This window comes from Leptosomus discolor, chromosome Z, assembly GCF_034619465.1.
Source record: "Leptosomus discolor isolate bLepDis1 chromosome Z, bLepDis1.hap2, whole genome shotgun sequence".
In the NCBI taxonomy this organism is placed as follows: domain Eukaryota; kingdom Metazoa; phylum Chordata; class Aves; order Leptosomiformes; family Leptosomidae; genus Leptosomus; species Leptosomus discolor.
In genome coordinates this window covers 56,097,261-56,115,121 of record NC_141419.1, presented here as the reverse complement: position 1 = coordinate 56,115,121, position 17,861 = coordinate 56,097,261, and the positions used below count along the sequence as shown (strand labels likewise).

The window sequence follows — 17,861 nt, the reverse complement described above, 5'->3', positions numbered from 1 at the left end:
TCAGCTTCTCTGGGCAACCTGTTCCAGTGCCTCACCACCCTCATAGTGAATAATTTCTTCCTTACTTCTAACCAAAATCTACTTTTTTTCAGTTTAAAGCCTTTACCCATTGTCCTATCACTACACTCCCTGGTAAAGAGTCCCTCCCCACCTTTCCTGTAGGCCCCCTCAAAGTCCTGGAAGGCTGCTATAAGGTTTCCCTGGAGCCTTCTCTTCTCCAGGCTTAACAACCCCATCTCTCTCAGCCTGTCCTCACAGGGGAGGTGCTCCAACCCCCTGATCATCTTCACAGCCTTCCTCTGGCCTTGCTGCAACAGGTCCATGTGTTTCTTACGCTCAGGGTCCCAGAGCTGACCACAGCCCTGCAGGTGAGGTGTCACCAGAGCAGAATAGAGGGGGAAAATCACCTCCCTCAACCTGCTGGCCACACTTTTGATGCAGCCCAGGATACAGTTCGCTTTCTGGGCTGCAGGCGCACATTGCTGGGTCCCAGAGCCTTTACTAAACTTTTCACAGTAGGTAGCGGAGACAGAAACCTTAGTACACAGACAAAAGATTCGATTCTCAGAAGTCTTAGGAGACAGATCCTGGGTTTGTTTCCTATGTTGACTTCCACCTCTGCGTTCTCCTGATGCACTCCACAGCAGGAGTGGCTGTTGCCTGTGTCTGTATGCAGGCTTGAGACAAGCCTGAAGAAACATTGTAGGAAATCCCAAGTAATAACTGGCCACGTAGAAGTGGCTGCCATGGGCTGTTCTGTTAAGCAGGTGTTAAGTCTCCCGTAAGTGAAGGATACAGGGCTGTGTGGAAGGGTTTGTCAGACCTTGGCCTGCAGGTCATTGGATGTGCCCTACTGAATTGGGAAGTTATAGTGCAATCTGCCATTTGATCCTGCTCTACTGGCTGGGAAGACCTCTGCATCAGTATCGGGGGATAAAAGAGGTGCAGTTCCATAGATCAAACAAGCTTATCTGTCGGTTTGCTTTTCGATTGGTCACCGAAACATATCAGAAAAAAGTGTTATACAGTGGGCAAAATTTCATCTTTAATCTTTGTAGGTGAGGGTGACTACCTTTGACTAAAGGATAATTTAAATCCATTCTTTTTATCTTTCTCTGCAACTACCTGAAAGGAGGTTGTAGTGAGGTGGGTGTTGGTCTCTTCTCCCAAGTAACTAGTAATAGGACAAGAGAAAATGGCCTGAAGTTGTGCCAGGGGAGGTTTAGATTGGACATTAGGAAAAATATCTTTACTGAAAGAGCGGTCAAATGTTGGAACATGCTGCCTAGGGAAGTGGTGGAGTCACTGTCCCTGGAGGTGTTCAAAAAACTTGTAGATGTGGCACAGAGGTCTGTTCCAACGTAGTGATTCTATGATTGTTTAAAATCTGAGGTGAACTAAGGAATTATAGATCAGTCAACTGTAACTTTGGCAGATGTGTGAATGAAAAAACTAAGGGAACTGTTTGTGAGCATGCAATGCAGATTACAAAATCTTGTGCTATATATCACTAAATTTTCAAAACTTTGTGCTATATGTCACGAATCTCTTCCTATTGCAATTCTACTGCTCTTTAATCTGGAAAGAAGAAATAAATCTTCCTGTTGTACCTGTTACCTCTTTGCAGTGCTGCTGTTTAATCAAAAAGTTAACTGGTGTAAAATGGTCTGCAGACTGAGTGAACTCAGTGATGCCGACTGAAACTTTTCAGATTTCCTTTTGAGCTGTGTTAACAGGAGCTGTGCATGTAGGATACAGAAAGGAAGTTCTCTGCTCTGCTTGGTGCTTTTAAAGCCTCTGCTAGAGTACTGCATTAGGTTGTGGGTGCTGTGTCTCCCTAAAAAACCCACAGACAAATTGGAGAGGCATCAAAGGAGAGAGCTAGAGGTCATGGAAACATGGCCTGTGATAGTAGCGGGAAGATTCTGTTTGAACTGCGTGACACTTGGGTACAGATAGAAGACTGAGATGCACTCTTTCGTTATGAGAAAATTGAGAAACAGTTTGGCTGCATTGCTGTCCTTTGTCAAAAAGAAATAATAAACTTAATTTGGTATGAGGGAAATTTGGGTAAGATACGACACAGTGTGAGAACATTTAAGTCTTGGCAAAGGTGGTTTCCTGTCTCTGTGGTTATGTGAGGAGTTGGGATTTTTATTTGTTAATTCTTCTTTTAACAACAAGGAGGATGTCCTTATCAGGGGTGTTCTAGGTGTGCCTGGGCTTGCTTCAAAACAGAGAAGGGTCCAAAACAGATGCCATCTTGCTTGGTTTGCTGCTGTTATTTTTATAAAGCATGAACACATGGTGCTCCATCTGCAGCAGAGATCGTGTCAGTTTTAGCATAGAGCTAATGCATTATGAAGGGAAGGTAAGTGTGTGTGTGCATGTATATATATGTGTGTATGTATTTTATTTAACTTAAGCTTTTCATAAATAAAATATTATTATTTGGGGCACTGCTGGCTCCTTTTTCTTGCATCTTTACTCAATATTTTTTACTTATTTTTCTCATTCTTCCCTTGCTGTAATAACTTATGTGTTTGCTTTTTGTCTTGTTGATACTAACTGCAGTGCTGTTGTCAGTGTGTTACTAGCACTGCATTTAAGATTATCTGAGTGATATGAAGTGGGTGTGGTAGACCAGAGCTAGACCTTAGGTTTTGTCTTCTGACTTTTGAATGCTCGCATTTATTTTTGATAAACTTATACTTGAAAAGAGTGGATATACATTTTATAGTTGAACTGTGATTGTGTGGTTATTTTTTTTTTCCTGGCCTGGTCAGGAAAATACATTGTTTGGATTGAAGTTCATCCACAATTTTGTGGAGTCACTTGTATACCAGCTTGCTTTACTTCTTATGCTGGTGTTCCCATCAGTTTATCCTGTCTAGAGTTTGTGTTGAGCCTTATTTTTAGGTATAGCATTGAGAAAAATGGAGAGGGTTGTGGCTGATGCAGGGAGGTAAATATTCTTTTATTTCCATCTTAATTATTCAGCTGGACTCCTTTTTCTCTAGCAATGGGTAACACAGAAACATCACTCATTTATTTGTTTATTTATTTGTTCTCCATGAAGCTCACTGTCACCCTGTGATTGCAGTAAGGAGATGAATGAGCTCTAACTTCACTGTGCTGTTGCTGAGCTTATGGAAGTGCAGCTGAGGGGCACAGTTGCGAAGGAAAGGTGTGCCAGTAGACTAGTAATAAAAGCAAAAACACTATATGAAATTATTTCAATGATAAAGTTCTGAAAGGTGTCCTGATACATTTTATGATTTGGTGCAGAATTTTTCTCAGCCCCTTCAAGTGAAGATACTCTGCTTATTCATCAGAACTCTTTCTTTCCGTTAGTAGGAAAAGTATGGTATTGGAGCCTCATGTAATTTCTTACAGACAGAAGCCAAAGTTGTGTTTTGTGTTACAGCTAAGGCAATCCGTTAGCAAGTGGCTGTTAAGGGTACTGTCTGTCTCCCTTTTGTAACATCTGGCAGCGCGTTTCTGCTGCTAGCTTTGTGCTCTGTAGAGTGATCATGCAATTGCAGAGTGAGTTGATTCATATAACCATAGAATCATAGAATGGTTTGGGTTGGAAGGGACCTCGAAGGTCATCTAGTTCCAGCCCCCTTGCCATGGCAGGGACACCTCCCACTACACCGGGTTGCTCAAGACTCTGTCGAATTTGGTTTTGAACACTTCCAGGGATGAAGCATCCACAACTTTCTTAGGCAACCTGTTCCAGTGCCTCACCACCCTCAGGGTGAAGAGTTTTTTCCTTATATCTGGTCCAAATCTGCCCTCTCCCAGCTTCCAACCATTACCCCTTGTCCTATCACCACATGTCCTTGTAAACAGTCCCTCCCCAGCCTTCTTGTAGGCCCCTTCAGGTACTGGAAGGGCCTCTATGAGTTCTCCCCAGAGCCTTGTCTTTTCTAGGCTGAACAAGCCCAACTCTCAGCCTGTCCTCGTAGGAAAGGTGTTCCAACCCTCTGACCGTCTTGGTAGCCCTCCTCTGGACTCTCTTCAACAGCTCCGTGTCTGTCTCGTGTTGGGGCTCCAGAGCTGGACACACTACAGCAGGTGGGGTCTGACCAGAGCAGAGTAGAGAGGGTGAATCGCCTCCCTCGACCTGCTGGCCACGCTTCTCTTGATGCAGGATGCGACTGGCTTTCTGGGCTGTGAGCGCACACTGCTGGCTCATGTCCAGCTTTTCATCCACCGGCACGCCCAAGTCCTCCTCCCCAGGACTGCTCTCAATCCACTTATCACTCAGCCTGTATCTGTGCTTGAGATTGCCCTGACCCAGGTGCAGGACCTTGCACTTGGCCTTGTTAAACTTAATGAGGTTGGCCTGGGCCCACCTCTCCAGCCTGTCAAAGTCCCTCTGGATGGCCTCCCTTTCCTCCAGCATGTTGACCTCACCACACAACTTGTTGTTGGCAAACTTGCTGAGGGTGCATTTGATGTCACTGTCCATGTCGCCGACAAAGATGTTAATTAGCATTGGTCCCAGTACCGATCTCTGAGGAACACCGCTTGTCACTGGACTCCACTCAGACGTTGAGCCATTGATCGCAACTCTTTGAGTGCGACCTTCCAGCCAATTTCTTATCAAAGTGGTCCATCCATCAAATTTGTGTTTTTCCAATTTGAAGACAAGGATGCCATGCAAGACAGCGTCGAAAGCTTTGCACAAGTCCAAACAGATGACATCAGCTGCTCTTCCCTTGTCAATTGATGCTGTAGCTCCACCATAAAAGGCCACCAGATTCGTCAGGCAGGATTTTCTCTTGGTGAAGCCATGTTGGTTGCCACTGATCACCTCCACACTTTCCACATGCCATAGCGAGCCTTCAGGAGGATCTGCTCCATGATCTTGCCAGGCACAGAGGTGAGACTGAGCAGCCCGTAGTTGCCTGGGTCTTCCTCTTTTCCCTTTTTGAAAATGGGTTTGATGTTTCCCCTTTTCCAGTCAGTGGGCACTTCACCAGACTGCCATGACTTCTCAGATATGATGGAAAGTGGCCTAGCAACTTGGTCTGCTAGTTCTCTCAGGACCCATGGATGGATCTCATCAGGTCCCATGGAACTTTATGACTTCAGGTCCTTTAGATTGTCACAAACCTGCTCTTCACTTAAAGTTGGTGGATCTTCCTTCTCCCAGTCCCTGCCTTCGGCTTCTGCAACTTGGGCAGTGCAACTAGAGCCCTTGCCAGTGAAGACTGAGGCAAAGAAGTTGTTGAGAACCTCAGCCTTCTCCATGTCCCTTGTCACCAGTTCTCCTGTTTCCTTCTGGAGAGGGCCCACAGCTTCCCTAGCCTTCCTTTTATCACTGACATTCATATAAAAGTTTTTCTTGTTATCCTTGATGTCCCTGGCCATATTTAATTCTGTCTGGACTTTAGCTTTCCTTACCCGATCCCTGGCTGCTCCAACACCTTCTTTGTATTCTTCCCAGTCTACCTGGCCTTTCTTCCACTTTCTGTAACTTCTCTTTTTGTCTTTTAAGTGTGTCCAGGAGTTCCTTGTTCATCCACACAGGCCTCCTGTCAGTCTTGCCTGCCTGCCTTTTTCTTGGGACGCATTGCTCCTGGACTTGGAAGAGGCGGTCCCCTTCAGGGCTTCATCCCAGAGTACTGCACTAAGCAGATCCCTGAAGAGGTTGAAGTCTGCTCTCTTGAAGTCCAGGGTAGTGAGCTTGCTGCACAGTCTCCTTGTTGCCCTGAGGATCTTGAATTCTAACATTTCATGGTCACTGCAGCCAAGGCTTCCCTTGAGCTTCACGTTAGCCACCAGCCCCTCCTTGTTGGTGAGAACAAGGTCCAACATGGCTCGTCGGTTCCTCCACCATCTGGAGGAGGAAATTGTTATCAATGTACTCTAGGAACCTCCTGGATTGCTGGTGCTCTGCTGTTGCCTTCCTTCCAACATATGTCTGGGTGATTGAAGTCCCCCATGAGACCAGGGCTTGTGAACGTGAAGCTACTCCTATCTGTCTGTAGAGGGCCTCATCCACTCAGTCATCCTGGTCAGGTGGCCTTAGCAGACCCCCACTATGCTATCACCTTCCTCTGCCTTTCCTCTAACCCTGACCGATAAGCTCTTGGTCACCTCCTCATCCATCCCCAGGCCAAGCTCCGTGGACTCCAGCTGGTCCTTGACAGAAAGGGTGACACCCCCTCCACTTACCCCTGCCTGTCTGTCCTAAAGAGCCTATACCCACTTATTCCTACACTCCAGTCATAGGAGCTATCCCACCACATCTCAATGATGCCTATAACATCACAGCCTTGTAGATGTGCACACGTCTCTGACTCCTGTTGTTTGTCCCCATGCTCCATGTGTTTGCATACAGGCATTTAAGTGGGCCCCCCATTGAAGCTGACTTACCAGCTGGAATGCTTACTGGCTGGAATTCATCATCTTGCACTTCCCATACTTTCTTGTTGGCCTGTGATCCACCTCTAGGGCCAGGGCATCTATTTCCGGCACTGGCCTTGAAGTGGGATGGGTTGAGGACCCACTCCCCCCGGCAAATCTAGTCCTTACTAGATTGGCTATCCTTTGTCTAAAGATGTTCTCCCCCTTCTCTGAGAGATGTACCCCATCAGCCCCCAGGAGACCAGGTTTCTCAAAGCGAGTCCTGTGGTCCAAGCAGCCAAAGCCCTGGCTGTGGCACCACTCCTTCAGCCATTCATTGATTTTTCTGATTCTGCTGGCCCTTTCAACCCCCTTACCTTAGACTGAGAGGATTGATGAGAAGATTACCTGGGCACCCAAGTCCTTCAATGCCTCTCCTAGGGCTCTCTAATCCCTCTTGATGCTCTTTAGGCTGCTTCTGGCTGAGTCACTGTGCCCACGTGAAACAGCAGCCGTGGATAATAATGCATGGGATGTACCAGGTTTGGTAGTCTCTCTGTGACATCCCTGATACTAGCCCCCGATAAGCAGCAAACCTCTCTAGACAGTGGGTTGGGTTGGCAAACGGACGCATCAGTACCCCTCAAAAGAGGGTCTTCCACTACTATTACCCATCACTTTTTCTTGGTTGCACTTGTAATTGTAATTTCAGGAGCCGATCTACTTGGCTTCCCCAACTCTGAGGCATTTTCTGTTTCAGCGTTTTTACTCTCTTCATTCGGCAGAGCTGTGAAGCAGTTCTGCAGGGGCACCTCAGGCTTTGAGGGAGGCTTCTTCCTTCTCCTGGATCTTACATGCACAAGTTCCCAATCTGCAATATTGTTGGCTGCCCCCTTTTTTGGGGGAAAATACTATTAAACTTGTGTTATTTTTTTATCCTTTGAGAATGCTGAAGGATATTTCCATCTTAATAGTGCTTGGAAGGGGGATTTTCAGAGAGTTGAGGGGGGGTAAAAATGAGTATTGGACATGCAGGTGTACAATTTTCAGAAATTAAATGTGCTAACTAGTGGATCCACTGCCCTCAGAGAGTTATCTGTCATAAGCAGGAGTTAAATGAACAGGCTTAGGGGAAGGAATGGTTTTAGCTTTCAGCTAAATCTTCATGTAAGAGACTGAGTTTTCCATAGCTAGAAGAAGATGGGAGTCATAAATTGTGTAAGCGTTTACAGAAAATTGTGATTTTATTTTTTCCCTCATACTATATTTTGCAGGTATTTTAGGAATAGTCAACCAACTCCCCTTTACCAAGGGGTCTTATAGGGATATACATATTTAAAACTAAGCTAAGCCATCTCCTAGAACAAAGGGACAGTAATGGTTGTTACTGTTGACACTTGATTGCCTAGTCTTTTCTAAAGACCATCCAATGATGGAAATTCTGTAAGTTACCAGGTATTATATTCCGGTACTTAATAATCCTTGGTTTAGAAGCCTAACAATTTTTGAGACTAATTGTCCTACCAGCCACAAAGAAGGTGAAAGTGTTGTTCTATCTAGTTTGTTTACCCCCTTTGCCATCCCATTTCCTTGGTTAAACAGTCTTAGTCTTTTCTTTGAATGTTTTTGTGTTTGCTAAACCTCAGTGCTTTCCTATGGACACTCTCCAACATTTTGAGATTTTCTTGAGCGCATAGCCTGAGATTCACTCTAGTATTTCTATGTAGTACTTGATGTTCCCGTCAGTTGAGTGGCAGGACTGTTTTCATGTTTTGCAGTCAGTATTCCTGTGTAGGTATCTTCATGCTGTGATTGTGCCTTTTTTCATTATAGGATGATGTGTAGATTAAAGTTAATTTGTGATTATGGGGTACCTTCATATATAACTCTTGACTGACCTTTTTGTAGTTATTAAGAAACAACAGTACTTCTGAGGAGGGGCTGAATATAATAAATGTAACAGCAATTTATAAGCCTGCCATAAGGTTACAGTTTATTCTTTTTTGCAGGGTGCTATAGCGCTCAAAACGTTGGGGTATAAAATGCTAATTCTGTACTTAATTTCCTTGTATGACATTGATTTGCTCTGCTGATCTGCTCCACCATTCCATGCCCCCTTCCCACAAGACTGATGTTTTAGTACCCTTATGACTCTTCTTTTCAATTGAATTAAGAAATAAAAGGAAAGTTTTTTTTCTGTCTGAATTGGGAAGGGAGTGAAAACACCTTTTAAATGTCTTGCAAATAACATGGAGCTAATATTTGTATTTGTAATACTTTAGATATGCCATCTCAGAAGCACATCTGAAATTTGGTCTAAGAAATGAGTGCTTAAGTAGGACACATTCTGTTGTTGGTTGTGCTAATGTGACTTATCAGCAGTTGTGGGTTGTAAGGCTTTTTCTTGCTGGCCTTGACTACTCAAGTTGAGGGCAAGTTTTAGAACTGTGTGTTGCAGTGCATGCTGATACTTTTCTGTCCTACGGGATGGGTTAGTAATAAAATACTTTTTTCCCTTTCTTTACAGATATTTTCCAATTTATCCCTGAATGAGCGTTGCCTTTCAGCGTCATTAGTCTGTAAATATTGGCGTGACCTCTGTTTAGATTTTCAGTTTTGGAAGCAATTGGATCTCAGTAGTCGTCAACAGGTATGAAGGTATCATTGTAGAAAAATTATGCTTTGATGACTCAGGATTTGTTCTCTGAACTTGCACTCTTGACCAAAGGTAAACAAAAGAAACCCATAAAAAGGTGGTATTTGTGTTTTCAGCGATTTTTCTACTAGAGACTGAAAATGTCTGGACCCTTAGATTAATGCCTTTAAATGTAGCTTCTTTTGACTGCAGTCAGTTGTTAAACAGTGTGAGGACAAGTGCTGTTTGAAAAGGTTGTGGGTTACCTGTCTCAGGTCTGCATCAGGCAGTGGTAGTTCTATTCATAAGAAGTATCGGATCTCATATGAATTGAAAGATCTAAGTGAGCTTTTCTGAAGGTGCTCTGATTTGAAGAATGGTTACCCAACTGGTGCTTGCTCTGTTTGTTTTAACAAATTTTCTGTAATTTTTCTTCAGCTGATGTGGCTTCTACTGATTGTGTGGTTTTAGGCCTTTAGCTGATCCTAGAATTAAATATACCTGGGATTCATGGATTTCATTCAGTGAGATCCTTACAGAGCCTTGCCTTAGGTTGTTCAGGGTAACTTTGCTCCGTGGAAAACCTTTTTAAGGATGCCACCTTACTGTTGTTTGGCCACCCCATTGAGGTTTCTTATTGCCGAGTTATTTGCAGTGGTTTATGAAACAATTTCTTGAGAGTTTAATGAAAATAGATGGTGCAGAGGAACAGCCATTGGAGGGTCCCATTTGAAGCAGCAGCATGAATTAATCTGTGTTGGACATAAAGAGTGTATATGGAACACTATTTTAGGATCATGGATTCATAAGAAAGTGTGCAAGTTCTCTTGCTTCTAAAGTTATTAGTTAATGTATTTCTGAACTTCTATGGAAAAGTTATATAGCAGATTGATTTTTCTCAAGTGACTCTGAAGCACACTCAGACCAGAGGTCCATCTTTTTGCTCTGTAGGGACTATGTGTCAGATAAGTCTTTCTTCTTGACTGTATTGAGGTCTAGCCTTACTTATTCTACAAAGGTTTTTAATGGTTTTGCTTATTAGGTCCGTTGGGATCTCACTAAAGTTTATCAGTTGTGGCATTGCTCTAAGAAACCTATTTTGCCAGTTTTTTATTGAGTTCTTAAACCATTATTAAGCACAAATGTGGTAATATTCTCCTTGTGTGGGGAGGGTTTGATGGTTTTGTTTTTCTTCGTTAATGTTGGGGTGGTTGTTTGTTTTTTTTTTTTGTGAGTGTGTGTTTGTTTAGGTGTTGTTTATGTTTTTTTTTTCTAAATGTCATGTTCTCTAGCTAACAGCTGCCTGGTAAAATAGCAAGAAAAAAGATTAGACTTGCTACTAATGGAAGATAGATTGAATGCAGGAAAGAAAGCGTTTGTTTCTGAACTGTGTAAAACATAAAAAACCCCCACCAAACTAAACCAGAAGGGATTCTTGTTGCTGTCTTGCCCTCTCCAGGCTTAGAGCTGAATCTCATCTGTGCTAAGTGGTGGATAAGTATTCCTGAATGGTTTTTTTAGAAAGATTTTTGTCATATTACCTCAGGTTTTTTGAAGCTAAGCTTTTAAAGTTAAAGTTCTATGCATTGTGTCTTACCTGCTTTTGTTTTGTTTGTTTTGTTTTCACTTACAAGCTTGAGCATGAAGAATCTCTTACGTTTCTTGTCTGCTTTGTAGGACTGGCTTCTTTTAAAATTATTGACATGTTAGCCAACTACAATGTGTACAGGTACAAAATGGATAGAATCTTTTTTTCTTCAAAGGAGCTCTGGGAGAATAGTGCATGCATCTGATTTAATGGTCTTTCATAGACTAAATATTTAAAATATGCAAGTATTCTGTTTTAAAACTGAGCAAATATCAGGAGGAAACTTTTGGAGTTTAATTAGCTTTTATACTGTTATGTTAGTCTTTCCCTCTCACTCTCTATCACCTTAAGTGACTGTTTTCCATTCTTAAGAAGCCCACTGTTACCTGCACCACTGTAGTGTTTGTGTGCTGGCACCTGTTTTTGGATGATTACCAAAGCCTAAGTAAAAACTTGCTGCCTTTCAGAGACGTATAAACTCTTTACTTCTCTGTAAATGCAACCTTAGTTGTGTGAGTAGAGTGCTGCTATAGAAAGGCTAGCAAATCCTTTTCTTCTAAAGGATGGAGAATTCTTTGTCTAAAGTATGAAGGGGACCATTAATTGTTATTCTCTCCAAGTGTTGGAGCAAAATTCTTTAAAGGTAACTGTAAAACTGATTATACCAGTAGGCTTTTATCTTAGAAAACTGATCTTTTAATTCTCCCAATAGCTTATGGAAATGCGTCTTACAAATAGAAGTTTTTGTGCTAATGAAATTAAAGATGTTTATGAAAAAAGTTAAATTTGAATATATTTGGATTTTCTTTGCAGGTCACTGATGAGCTGTTGGAAAAGATAGCATCAAGAAGCCAGAATATTACCGAAATAAATATTTCTGATTGTCGCAATGTATCTGATACAGGAGTATGCATATTAGCAATTAAATGTCCTGGACTCCTAAGGTATACTGCCTACAGGTGTAAACAGCTTTCTGACACCTCCATTATGGCAGTTGCCTCTCAGTGTCCTCTTCTTCAGAAAGTGCACGTAGGCAATCAAGACAGACTCACTGATGAAAGCCTAAAGCAGGTAACCATCCATTACACAAATTCCTTCTGTAAATTTACTATTTTTCAGTTTCTTACCAAGTGCAAAAAGGGGCGAGCGATATAACAATAATTGTAATGAAAAGGAAGATAACAAAAAGAGGGAGGAATAAACTCCAAGAAAAGGAAGTGGTGCACAATACAGTTGTTCACCTCTTGCTGATTGATGCTTGAGCAACAATCCTCCTCTCCTGGCCAGCTCCCCCCAGTTTATGTACTGGGCATGAAGTCCTATGGTATGCAGTATCCCTTTGGCTAATTTGGATCTGCTGTCCTGGCCATGCTCCCTCCCAGCTTGTTGTGCACCTCCTTGATGACAGAGCATGGGAAACTGAAAAATCCTTCACTTAAGCGCTACCTAGCAACAACTAAAATGTCACTGTGCTATCAACATTACGCTCATACTAAATCCAAAATACGGCACTGTACCAGCTACTAGGAAGGAAATTAACTCTGTCCCAGCCAAAACTAGGACATGGAAGAAGGTACCCTCTTCCAATATTTAATTAAAATCAGGTGACCTCTTCTACTTCAAAAATTGATTTATGGACACATTTTCTTGGTGCAGTAAATGCTGTTTTCTAGAGACTGCACATGCTTCTTTTTTTTTCTTTAATATCCAGGGATAAATGATCACTTATGTAATGAAATTTCCAGTTTGACATCCTGTGCTTCGCCTCTGGCTGACTGAGGTTTCTTGGACAGTGCTGCTAGTTGGAAGCAGTATTTAAGTAACTCTTTTTTGTATTGTGAATGGTAAAGGTGACAGAGACCTTTATTTGTTAGGCATGCAGGAAGGTTTCATCAACCCTTTCCCTTCTGTTAAAGGAGCATTTAGGGTAAGCTGTGAAGTAGTTATGTTAAATCAAATATGTTTTCAGTGGTCTAGCATACAGGCGTTGTTAGCTATTTTTATATATGCCAAATAAATAACTTAGTTCATATGTGCTCCATTTTGCTGACTGTAGTTAGCAACTTCATTTTGTCGTGTATGTAATTATAATTTTTCTTGTTTGTGTATAGTAATTACAAAACCTGTAAAAAAAGATCGTTTTTAAGGAGGAGGTAGAAAAGCAGAAAGAAATATTAATTCCCAACTCTCCAGTTCAGTCAAATCCTGTTGGTTTTTTTCCTTTATTCTTAAATACTTGCTTTGATTTCATTAATTGCAGCTGGGTTCAAAATGCAGAGAACTGAAAGACATTCACTTTGGGCAATGTTACAAGATCTCAGATGAAGGAATGATCATTATAGCTAAAGGCTGTCTGAAGTTGCAAAGAATATACATGCAAGAAAACAAATTAGTAAGTACATGTCATGATGGTTTTCCACAGCTTTTTCATTGTCAGAGCTTTCTCTTGCTTTTTATCTGTTTAAAACTTTCTTCTGAATAGCTGCTTTTTGGCAGTGAATTGCTTAAAAATGTTTTCTAGCTGTAAAAGTTTAGGTTCTACACAGATAGCCGAGAAGATGACAGTACAAGTTAAGCTAATGCTGTTCCAGATACGTATTAACTTTTGATTTTGACATGGCATTCCAGGACTAATTGTTTGGGAGATGCCATATTTGTGAAGGAAAATACCTAGTCCATACGGAATGTTTCTTTTGTTTATACCAGTGTGTTTTTCTACAGTAAAAATGCAAACTTACCTAAAATAAAAGATTTTTGGAGGTTGAGTTCTTGATGACAGATAATACACTCTGATAATCTTTTCATGAAATATGTAACTTTCGCATCAGGATGCAGTAGTGTGCCTGTGCTAGTAGAAGGAAATTGTTGAGAAGTAATAAAAGTATCTTGTGTCCTAATGATAAGCAGTCTTTGAAATAATGGTATCTAATGTTGAAAGCCGGTATCTGCTAAATGGTATAGTAGAGCGCTGGGTTTAATTTTTTTTATTTTTTTGTTTTTCCTTGCAAGTAGAAAAATTTGCTTGCAGTTGAATTCTTAACTATCAGCTAATGTTAGGGTTGTAACCTTTGGTTTGAAAACTGCTTAACTGGAACAAATAAATTGCATTTGTAGGAAAACAGGATACCTTGTACTCAAAGTTATTTGATATTTGGCTTCAAATAGACAAACAAATATTAATGCCTATGGTGGTTCATTTGAAAATGGCTTTTTTTTTTTTTTTTTTAAAAAAAAAGCCATTTATTGGTTTTGATCAGAATTGTAGGAAGTTGAGAAATTGAACATAATGACCAAAACTGAGATCTCAAAATAGTTGAAATGCAGAAAAAAGGGTATGTCCCCTCCTCCTATATCAAAACAATATCTTGAGTGCTGTGAAAATAAGTCCTTGTAATATTTATCTTAATACCTGAAAACATTTTAATTAAAAAAAGTAAGAGAAGTGAAAGTTGCAAGAAGCCTGGAAGGAAAGCTTACTCCTGCAGAAATTAACTGGAGAAAGGTAGGGAAATTCAAAGTATTATTTATTTTTGAATGAAAGAGGAAAAACTGTACATGAAAGATTACTTAATTGTACATAAAGGTCATTGTATGCTTAAGTACTTAAGTGCATGATCACTGGAAAATATGTGGGTAAGGTGTTAATTTGACCTTCTTTATTACATCTTGACTTCTTGCCATTGAAGATTTTATTCTCTTTCTAGTCTGGAATTTAACATAAGAAGTTGAAATTACAGTTGTTAGCACTTAAAAGTGCTGTGGTTTTATTATCTAAAGTGTCCTTCTAAGTTCTCAGTTGCAATGGGACATAGGAAGTATCTTCTTGTTTTTAAGACAATCAAGAAAGGTCTTCTTCGCTTGCACTTTGTTTGATTGCCTTCATTATTGGAAATGAAACAATTTTTCGTTGGAAATAAAAATATGTAGTCTCAAATTAATATGAAACCTATTCTGATTATTTTGTCACTGCTGAGAATTTGTCAAGTGACTTATCAAAACTAAGCCTTTGTACATTTTTTTATCAATGGAGTTTTTTTTTTTTAAAATGTCTAGTTTTATTTAAAGCTGCTGCTCAATCTTAATTTTTCTGAAAAAAATAAACCTGTGGCAAACTTTGTGAAGCTTTGTGAAGTCCAAATTCAGCTCCTTAAATCTTGGTCTAGAAATGTAACCATGAAATAAGTTATAAAGCTGTTCTAAGCTCCTGGTTATTGAATCTTTAGAATAAAATAACACCTGAGCGATTCCACTAGGTAATAAAGCTGCAGAAACTGATGTGCTTTCCCCCTGCGAGGGGCAAAGGACTTTGAAATCTGACTGGAGGTATAACTTTGTGTGATGAACCAAGACAACTTATAAGAAGTTCTCATGCAATTGTAAAGTAAAAATTTTCATCTTCTGAAATTGGAAAAAAAAAATTGTTTAATGCCGTGGAGTTAACTTAAAGGGAGTAATGGTTGCTGGCAAATGGTAATCCACTGTTCGATTAGTTAAATTCTGTGGGTTACTTTAGTTTTTAAAACTGCATTTTAAAATAAAACCACTGTTAATATTTGCGCTGTCACATCTTACTTCTTTCTCTTTGGAGAAGAAGGTGGTTTGGGGAAGTGTGTGTGTGTGTTTGTTTTCAAAATAAGTAAGTATTTGTTATCTGAAATAAAAATACTCTGTGGCAAGAAAAGTGTACTTCTGTACGAGGGCTTGGTTTGTGTATTTGAAGTTCATAGATTGTCAGTCTGCTATAGAAAGAAGGCTGCTTTCCTCTCCTGCCCCGTTTTTAAACAGCTTCTGTAGCTTCTGTGTAAATACTGTAAATTGAGTCTGTGTGGTTTGTGTTTTCTTATTTCTTCCTTTTTCGGAGGTGCTCAAAATCATGTGACTCTTACAGGCAATTTCTATTAATTTCAAAATGTGTAGAATATTACAGATGGTACATGATGGTTGGGTTTTCATGTAAGCTTGTCTCAGACTAATGGATTTTAGTCTTCAAAAATACATCTGTAGAGGCATCCAGCAGCTAAATAACACCTTTGTGAGCATTACTTTACAGTGCAACGTGAATCAGACATCACAGTTCAGTTGCTTCATCTGTTGCTAAGTAACTGCATTATCAGACTGCTGAGCAGAAACAGAGAAAGAAAAATTTATGATCTGATTGTTTAATATACTACGCATTTCACAGAAAAATAGACCCTTTCCTTTCTTTGAAATGCTGATTATGTCATGGTAATAAGTGAAAGCTGCAAATAATGAACGGATGTAAAGGTTGTGTGAGGAAAAAGTTAGTATCGCAAGGCTAACCTAACAACCCAAGGTGGTTGTTGTTGTTTGTGTAACTGTTTATGATTTGTATCTCTTCAAAATATGTTTATTTTCCTCTGTCCTTTGAATGGAAGAGTAATTACATGCAAAACATCTTTTCTGAAGCATACTGACCAAATTAGGAACTTAGTGGAAAAAAAACAACAAAAATTACTGGATTTACAAAGGGTACCAGTATGCTGAGTTGTCTTTCCTTATCTGGCCCCAAGCAGTCCGATACTATCAAACAGTCTCACAAAAATTCTGTTAAATGGAAGAACAGGTTATAACTCTGTCCAGACAAAACTAGAAAATTTCCTACCTTCCTGGTTGAATTCAGTTGGACTCTTACTTTATGGTCATGGCTGGTGTTGAATGCTATGAGTATAACTTTTAATGTTTGCTTCATATGAGTAATTAATGTGAATGAATCTGGTGGAAGATGAATTGGTTAATTTCATTATTAACTTTCTACCAACCTGTTTTTTGTACTTCCACCCCAGATAGACAGCACGTAGCTTCAGCTGCAAAATCAAACTGCTCCACGCTGACGTGCAGTACTCTTACTGAGACATGGAGTGGGGTTGTACTTAATCTGAATTGTCAAGGTGTGGGGGGTTGACCCTGGCTAGATGCCAGGTGCCGACTGAAGCTGTTCTATCACTACCCTTCTCAGCTGGAGAGGGGAGAGAAAATATAATGACAGGCTTGTGGGACGAGATAAGGACAGGGAGATCACTCACCAATTGCAGTCATGGGAAAACCAGACTTGACTTGGGAAAAAATGTGATTTATTACCAATCAAATCGAAGAAGAGTAATGAAAAATAAACCCAAATTTTAAAACACCTTCCCCCCACCCCTACCGTTTTCACAGAATTAACTTTATTCCCGATTTCTTTACCTCCTCTCCCTGAGCGGCGCAGTGGGACAGGGAATGGGGGTTGGGGTCAGTTCATCACACTGTTATTTCTGCTGCTCCTTCCTCCTCAGGGGGAGGCCTTCTCACACTCTTCCCCTGCTCCAACGTTGTGTCCTCACGGGAGAGAGTCCTCCATGACTTCTCCAGTGTGAGTCCTTCCCATGGGCTACAGTTTTTCACAAACTTCTCCAGTGTGGGTCTCCTTCATGGGGAGGAGTGCTTCAGGAACAGGCTGCTCCACTGTGGGTGCCCTGCAGGGTCACAAGTCCTGCCAGCAAACCTGCCCCAGCGTGGACTCCTCTCTCTCCACGGGGCCAAGGTCCTGCCAGGAGCCTGCTGCCTGCTCCAGTGTGAACTTCCCATAGGGTCACAGTCTCTTTTGGGCATCCATCTGCTCTGGCATGGGATTGTCCACGAGGTGTAGGCAGGTATCTGCTCCACCATGGACCCCTATGGGCTGCAGGGGCACAGCCTGCAAGACCATGGTCTTCACCTCATGTTGCAGGGGAATTGCTGCTCTGGTGCCTGGAGCACCTCCTCCCACTCCTCCTTTACTGCCCTTGGGGTCTGTAAAGTTGTTTCTCTCACATATTCTCACTCATCTCTCTGGCTGCAATTGCTGCTGCATAGTAACTTTTTTCTCTTTCTTAAACATGTTATCACAGAGGCACTACCACTCGGCCAGCTGTCTGGCATTGGCTGTATCAGACATAGGGTAAACTTCTAGCAGCTTCTCACAGAAGCCACCCATGTAACCCTGCTGTTACCAAAACTTTGCCACGCAAACGCATTATACAAGGAAAATTAACTCTTTTAGTTGCATACTTCACTAGAAGAATGGAGCCCTAAAAGGTTTTAAAAGTTCTGTGACTTCTTCATGGAGAGATGCAGAACCAGTTTGTGACTAGGGTGCATCCAAAGGGAAGGATTGCCCCCAGTACAATTTTGTATAAGCAGTGTGGAAACTCTCCATTTCCTCATTATGAATAGAATAGACCTAGATTTGGGAGCTCATTTTAGAGCTGGGAAAAACCTTCTCCTCTTAGCTGTGTTGAT

The 17,861-nt window shown here is 41.1% G+C and overlaps 1 protein-coding gene across 1 annotated transcript in view; it reads left to right on the top strand.

Moving 5' to 3' along the window:
- The window catches only part of FBXL17 (F-box and leucine rich repeat protein 17), a 317,344-nt gene that overhangs the window by 3,355 nt on the left and 296,128 nt on the right, over nt 1–17,861 (top strand). The window contains exons 2-4 of the mRNA XM_086479596.1: nt 8,888–9,010; nt 11,397–11,654; nt 12,844–12,975. Of these exons, the coding sequence (XP_086335722.1) occupies nt 8,888–9,010; nt 11,397–11,654; nt 12,844–12,975 (513 nt within the window). The remainder of the gene's footprint in view (nt 1–8,887; nt 9,011–11,396; nt 11,655–12,843; nt 12,976–17,861) is intronic.